The sequence below is a fragment of the Triticum aestivum genome, chromosome 4A (genome assembly GCF_018294505.1).
Source record: "Triticum aestivum cultivar Chinese Spring chromosome 4A, IWGSC CS RefSeq v2.1, whole genome shotgun sequence".
NCBI classification, from domain to species: domain Eukaryota; kingdom Viridiplantae; phylum Streptophyta; class Magnoliopsida; order Poales; family Poaceae; genus Triticum; species Triticum aestivum.
The window spans coordinates 625,522,864-625,530,020 of record NC_057803.1 but is presented as its reverse complement, the minus strand read 5'-3'; the positions used below and the strand labels follow the sequence as shown (position 1 = coordinate 625,530,020).

At 51.5% G+C, this 7,157-nt stretch overlaps 1 protein-coding gene across 1 annotated transcript; it reads left to right on the top strand.

Moving 5' to 3' along the window:
* Positions 1-943: 943 nt before the first annotated feature.
* On the top strand, positions 944-5,251 carry LOC123087720 (ATP-dependent zinc metalloprotease FTSH 5, mitochondrial). The gene is made up of 6 exons (XM_044509818.1): positions 944-1,189; positions 1,997-2,081; positions 2,316-2,471; positions 2,596-2,903; positions 3,001-3,477; positions 3,558-5,251. Exons 1-6 carry the CDS (start codon positions 971-973, stop codon positions 4,839-4,841), a joined length of 2,529 nt encoding a protein of 842 aa, XP_044365753.1. The 5' UTR covers positions 944-970; the 3' UTR covers positions 4,842-5,251.
* The last annotated feature ends 1,906 nt before the right edge of the window (positions 5,252-7,157 follow it).

Sequence of the window (7,157 nt, the reverse complement as noted above, 5' to 3'; positions counted from 1 at the left end):
ACGTGAAGGATGAAGGAAGCGATCGCTAATCAGGGCGTGCCTGTCGCTAATCCTGCCGCAGCTGCTCTTTCGGCTTGCGATCCTGTGCATGTACGTGAAGGCTGAAAGTCCACGCCTTTGACTATTTTTTTCTGACATGTGCATAGTACCTACACCTGGGTGGGGGCCCCTAGCTTGTGGGGGCCCGGGGCGGCCGCCCCCCCCCCCCCCCCCCCCGCCCCCCCTCAGGGCCGGCCCTGGCTATGATGCTACGTCTGTATGCACCATGCATCTTTTGTTGTTGTTGCTATGTGTTTGTATGATGAGATCAATGTAGTTTCATACAGGGTGCTCGGATAACATGAATTTGAGGGACATGACTTAAGGCACACGGGTGCATTTGAGGGGTGACCATCCATGTCCGTGAACAAGGCCGGATTAGGTAGTGAATGCTCTAATAAACTACGATCATGGTAGTACTCCTAAGCATGAGTGCGAAGTTTTGGAGGCCGAGCTCCAAGGAGCTCGGTATTTTGAAAGCATCAAAAATCATATTCAAAAGTTTCAAAAAAATCTGATTTTTTTCATGGAAACATATATGTATTCCACAAGAACGTGTTAAATTTCGTTTAAAAATATTGTGATTTGCAAGCTGTACAAAAAAAAATCGGCCCAACAACAGAAATAAAAGGCCCATTTAAAAATGCGTATTTCTCTTTCTCTGTACGCCATGTGTGAAAGTATAATGTCGTGAAATTTTGCACATACTTGGTATACATGTGTAAGTGTGTCCACAAATATTGGCATTTTCGGTCCTAAACATCCCCTAGATTGAGGGGAGGCCCACATTTCCAACCACAATATGCCAAGTCGCCCTGTTTCCTGGTCAACCATAATCCCCCCCTAAAGCCTCCGAATTTTTTATTACCAAAAAGACCTTGACCTTGGTGTCGAGAACCGACAATATATTTTTGGAACGGAAATCCCACCAATGTCAAGACTCAGGAGCGGGCTCCCCCAGCGGCGGCCGCGCCCGCGACGACCCAGCGCCACCGCCGCCCCGCCCCTCCCTCGCCCGGCCATCGGCGCGGGGCCGACGGCGCGGCGCGTCGATCCGGCGCGCGGGTCGCTGCCCGCGGCCGGCGGCGCGAGCGCGCGGGCGATGAGGGGCGGCGGAGCACTGCTCGCGACGGCCGGCCTCGCTTCACAGGTGCGTGAATCCCGCCTGGAAACCCTCTCTCGAAGCTGCAATCGGTTCTTTTGCCACTCGATTCGAGCCCGCAATCGCGTACGGAGTTCGTCGCTGTCGCCGTCGCCGTTTGCCGTACAGTTGTGTGCGTCCGTCTAGTCTAGCCTACGATTAGCAACAAAATTCGTACTTGGCAGAGAAATGCGGGTCAAATCTTTTTTCAGCGGTTCTTTTCTCATCTCCAGCACCGGCAGCACCGAAAATGGCCGGCCGGCTCGCCCTCTCCAGGGAATCCCCCCCCCCCCCCCCCCCCCCTCATTCTTTCTTTGTCCAACCTTTTCATTATTATGATGTTGCTTTTTTCGGTGGGTTCAGTAGCTTGTCCCTGTCCAACGGATGCATTTCCGATGCTGAAACTGCAAATGCAGGGCATTTCAGATCGACGCCACTTGATTTATTTGCCGTCGCCGTTGTCGAATATAGTTATGCTATCCAACCGGCTTAATTTTTATGTGTGTTTGTCACAGGCTGCAAAGAATCTTGACAACTATGCAAAAAAGAAAGAAAGGAAAAAAGCTTGTTCCTGTCCAACTAAACACTACGCCTTTTTTTCATGTATATACACATATATACTTAATTGATGCATTTCCGATGCTGAAACTGCAATTGCAAGGCACTGTTCTGTCCCGCATTTCAGATCGATGCCACTTGATTTATGTGCTGCGGTTGCCGATTTCGAGCCACTTAATTCACGGGCTGCGGTTGGTTGCTGTTGCCGTTGTCGAATATAGTTATGCTATCCGACCGGCCTAATTTTTTGTGTCACAGGCTGCAAAGAATCTTGTAGCTGCGGCCGCGGCACCTTCAGCCCCTGCTTTCTGGGCATCTGCTGCAAATACACCTTCTGGAGCAGGTATGTTATGTGGCTGCTATTCTTCTCTCTCCACCACACACTTGAACTACAAGGCTTGGTTGTTATACTTGATGTGGCAACTGCAAACTAGTGCTAGCCTGACTTAATTGTGCCCAATAACCGGTTTTCAGTTAGGTAGATGACAGTTATTATTACTCTGTATTCCACCGCGCCATTTTGGTTGACTGTTGCTACTGAGGAAGTAAGTTTCTGCTTATTGCTTAACTGATGCAGGTGGCGTGCTTAGGAATCTACATCAGAGGTACTGCTCAAGCTTTGTTGGTCAGAGGGCACGGGGCGTGCACTCTGGCGCTGCCGCTTTTCTTTCTAACGAGATCCATAGGAGAGCCCCAGAAAGAGTTATACATAACTTCAAAACGCTAAATCGAGGTAGCCGCCTTTTCTTTCGCCACGCTTGCTAGTTAGGAGTAGTATCTGCGCTTTTACCCGCAAACGACATGCAATTTGGCTTGACAACTTCTGTGCGCGCGGATGGATTCTATTCTCTATGCAGGAATTTCAAGTGCGGCAAGGGAGGAAGGACGTGTTCTTGGTACTGCTAGTGCACCCCAGTACACAGTAGAGAAGGACCTACTTAAAAAGCAGCTTCTGCGTACCATCTCTGCCCTTACAGTTACTGGCTTTGCCATCTATGGCGTTAAGGTTATGCTTGATAGTGCCATAGACACCAAAGTTAGCAAATTCGATGGTTTGAAAGAAGTATCAGCCACAGATTTAAGCACAAGGTTCAGTGATGTAAAGGGGGTTGATGAAGCCAAAGCTGAGCTCGAAGACATAGTTCACTACCTACGAGATCCCGATGTGAGTGTGGCATTGCCATCAACCTGCGTGCAGGTGTTCTAATTCAACAACTCTTTCTTGATACTGAGTTGTTAACCTAGTTTTACATGCATTGCAGAGTTTCAAACGCCTTGGTGGCAAGCTTCCAAAGGGTGTTTTGCTTGTGGGCCAACCTGGCACAGGGAAGACAATGCTAGCAAGGTCGGTAGCTGGGGAAGCCGGCGTCCCTTTCTTCTCGTGCAGTGGCAGTGATTTCGAAGAGATGTATGTTGGTGTTGGTGCTAGGAGAGTGAGGGAGCTCTTCAGTGCAGCAAAGAAGCGATCTCCTTGCATAGTATTTATCGATGAAATTGATGCAATTGGTGGGCGCAGAGACACTGAAGGTGTACCGTCACAGAGGCCGGCTCTGAACCAGCTGCTTGTTGAGATGGATGGCTTCAAGCAGAATGACGGGATTATTGTGATCGCAGCAACGACCTTGCCGCAGTCACTAGATAGCGCTCTTGTCAGGCCTGGACGTTTTGACTGTCAAGTTCATGTTTCGGTTCCAGATGTTGAGGGCCGCCGACAGATCCTCGAGGCTTACATGTCAAAGGTACATTTATGAGGCTTACTTAATTTTTGCGGTCTCTGATGCGAGGCTTTGATCTTTTCTCCATGAATTCTTTCATTCAGGTGAGTAAATCCAAGGATGTGGATGCGATGACCATCGCAAGGGGGACGCCTGGGTTCTCAGGTGCAGCCCTTGCAAACCTAGTGAACACTGCCGCTCTTAAGGCTTCCAGGGATGGGGCAAATGCTGTTGGGATGGGTCACCTTGAGTACGCCATGGACAGGATCATCATGGGCAGGGAGCGCAAGTCGATGGTGATATCCGATATGTCAAAGAAGAGGACTGCATACCACGAGGCTGGGCACGCCCTTGTTGCTATCCTCACGGACGGTGCTAACACTGTCCACAAGGCCACCATCGTGCCTATGGGAAATGCTCTCGGCAAGGTGACGCAGCTGCCAGGGGAAGACAGCCACCTCACAAGGAAGCAGATGCTGGCGAGGCTCGACGTCGCCATGGGAGGACGGGTGGCCGATGAGCTTATATTTGGAGAAGCAGGGATCACCACTGGTGCCTCATCTGACCTAGGCAAGGCAACTCGATATGCGAAAGACATGGTCGTCAGGTATGGTATGAGCAAGCGGGTCGGCCTTGTTTCCTATGGCAATGACATCAATGCTGCCCGTGGCAAGGCGATGGCCATGAGCGGGCGGACGATAGGTCTGGTTGATGAGGAGGTGAAAGCATTATTGGACAACGCTTACAGGAACGCGAAAAAGATTCTCACGGAGCACAACAAGGAGTTCCATGCGCTAGCAAATGCCCTCCTGGAGCATGAAACTCTCACTGGTGACCAGATCAGGAAACTAGTTTTGACAGGACGACAAGGAGTTGGTCGTAGCAGCAGCCAGCAAAATCAGGGAACGCCTTCTCTCACTGGTGACCAGATCAAGAAACGAGTTTCGACAGGACGACAAGGAGATGGTCGTAGCAACAGCCAGCAAAATCAGGGAACACCTTCTCTCACTGGTGACCAGATCAAGAAACGAGTTTCGACAGGACGACAAGGAGATGATCGTAGCAGCAGCCAGCAAAATCAGGTAACACCACCTCTTGCCGGTGACGAGATCACAAAACTAGTATCACCAGACCAACAAGTAGATGGTGGTAACAATAGCGATCAGGGAACATCTTCTCTCTCTGGGGACGAGAGCACCAAATCAATGTCAACAGAAGAACAAGGAGATGGTCCTAACAGCAGCCAGCATAATCAGGGAGCACCGTCTATCACTGGTGAGGAGGCCACAAAGCTAGTTTTGACAGAACAACAAGCAGATAGTTATAGCGGTAGCCAGCAGGATCAGGGAACACCTTCTGTCACCCGCAACGAGAGCGCCAACCAGTGAGGAGATCAAGAAACGGGTGCTCGTGGTGAGAGCGGCGAACCAATGACGAGATCAAGAAACGGGTGTTGACGCAGCAACAAGTAGATGATGCTAACAATGGGTCAGCAGGATGAGGGAACACCTTCTTCGCCCTAGCCGCCAAGACGCTTACAGGAAGGAGTATTCCTTTTGCTGATACTTTCGTTGCATGCAGACTGAATGCAGAGAGCGATGTGTAGGGTCTGGAGTTTTCCCTGACTTGTGTTTCTGAAGGTCGAAGAGAATCCGACGTGTTTTGTACTTTTGCATGATGTGTTGCGAACCAGTAAAACCTCCTGTTATGGGTCTCAAGCATGAATGTACCCCAAGATTTCTATTTCTATTGGAACTGGACATGTGTAAATGCAATGCAATTTCATACGTTTTCACCAGCTGCAAAACAATGCAATTTCATACGTTTTCACCAGCTGCAAAACATCATAAAAATACCATTAGGCGCTTCCGTAAACGCAAAATCCTCTGTTTTCTTTTTTAATTGGTTGCCTTTTTTATCCTAAAAATGTCTATCAGTAAGTCAGTTCCCACGAAATCAGCAATCCTATGAGTGAATATGCCCAGAGACAAGGCAGATTGTAGAGCATATTCAGGAACTTGGTACCATCCAAAACCAGCAGAGTGTGTACTAAGAGCATCTCCAACAGTCGCGCAACGCGCCGCGCGTTAAAAGTCGCGATACAGCGCCGGGTTAGCCAGCTTTTGCGCGCACCGGTGCGCTGGCTCCAGCGGCCGCCGCAAATTAAAGCGCGCCCACGCCGCTCCAGCAGACGCGCTATATTTCAGTTTTTTCTACTACATATTTGGTTTCGTAGATAGTTCTCCTACTACATATTTGATTTCGTAGATAGTTCTCCTACTACTACTCGTCCGACTCGGACTCTGTCTCAGTGATGTCCTCCTCCGACGTCGGAGCGTAGGCGTCAAGGAACCGCTCGTCGTCGGAGTTCCAGGAGGACGCATCTCCTAGCGCTTGGTTGTATTTAGCGACCGCCTTCCGCGTTCGCATGTCCTCGCGATAGTCGGCTCGCTCCTCTCTCCTCTTCGCCCTCCTTGCCCTCCTCTGGGCGAAGAACTGTTCCTCATTGGTGTCTTCCAGGAAGCGATGACTCCACAGCGCCATGCTTGCTTGTCCATCTCGGCCAGCCTGAGACGATGCTCCCGCCTCCGATGCTTGCGATGATCCTCGTCAGTGAGAAGCCGTGGGAAAGGCGTCAACTCCTGTGCGCGCTCCTGCGTCGCCACGTCGGCGAAGTTCATGTCCTGATGGGACCGCAGGAGGCGCCACGCCGCAGCGTCGTACGCGCGGGCGCCCTCCTGGGCGGTGTCGAAAGTTCCGAGACGGAGCCGCATGCCGCCGCCCGACCGAATCTCGGCGGAGTAGGTGCCGGACGGACGCACGCGGACGCCGCGGTAACCCGTACCTCCCCGGCGCCGAGGCGGCATCGTGGCGCGGTGGTGGCGTGTCGGCGGCAGAGCACGGCAGGGGGCGATGGAGAGACGGAGAGAGCGGCAAAGGGCGATGGAGAAAGCGGCGGAGGCGCTGCAATTTATAGGCGCGCCGAACGCGGCGCGCCAAATGTAGCGCGCGAGCGGCCGCCTTTTCCCCCGCGCGTGCAATCGTTTCCCGCGCGCGCTAGTTTCGCGCCACCGCTGGAGCGCGCGTAAACGTCCCGCGCGCGCTATAAAGCCAATTTACCACGCGCACACATCTTTTGGCGCGACTGTTGGAGATGCTCTAACAAATTGAAGATTGGGCGTGTCGGTACCACGGACAATGTTATCTGCAGCTTCAGCTTTATCTGATATACTGATCTCTAAGACGACTGATCGTGTCGTATACACACATGTATCTAAGGGCCTGTTCGGAATCCACCTGCTCCCTGAAATTTCGGAATCTATGGAGTACCTACATGTGCGCTCCACGATTTTAACTAAGGCCGCGTTCGGATCCCTCTGCTCCGCGGTTCCGCGCCGGAGCGGAGCGGCAATCCAGGTATAATTTTCAGAGTTGACTAAAGGCCGCTCCGCGCGCTCCGCTCCGCGGAGGACTGCCGAACAGGCGCTAAAACTCCGCCCGCTCCGAGAGCGGCCTCGTGGAGCGGCGGGTCTCCGAACAGGCCTAAAGCTCTTGATTCTCGCTAACAAATCCACCCGATTTCTTCGATTTTTTTATTGTCTTGGATCACATATATAATAAGCAGGACAAGGTATGCAACACAATTTACATTGAATTCTAGTGATGTGATACAGTTGGTATAGCATAACATCTTTAAATCAAGC

Bases quoted from the DNA above. Each gene is read 5' to 3' on its own strand.
- LOC123087720 (XM_044509818.1), top strand. From the start codon at position 971: ATGTCAAGACTCAGGAGCGGGCTCCCCCAGCGGCGGCCGCGCCCGCGA. The intron at 2,082-2,315 runs GTATGTTATGTG...TAACTGATGCAG, and splicing joins AAATACACCTTCTGGAGCAG to GTGGCGTGCTTAGGAATCTA. The intron at 2,472-2,595 runs GTAGCCGCCTTT...TTCTCTATGCAG, and splicing joins CTTCAAAACGCTAAATCGAG to GAATTTCAAGTGCGGCAAGG.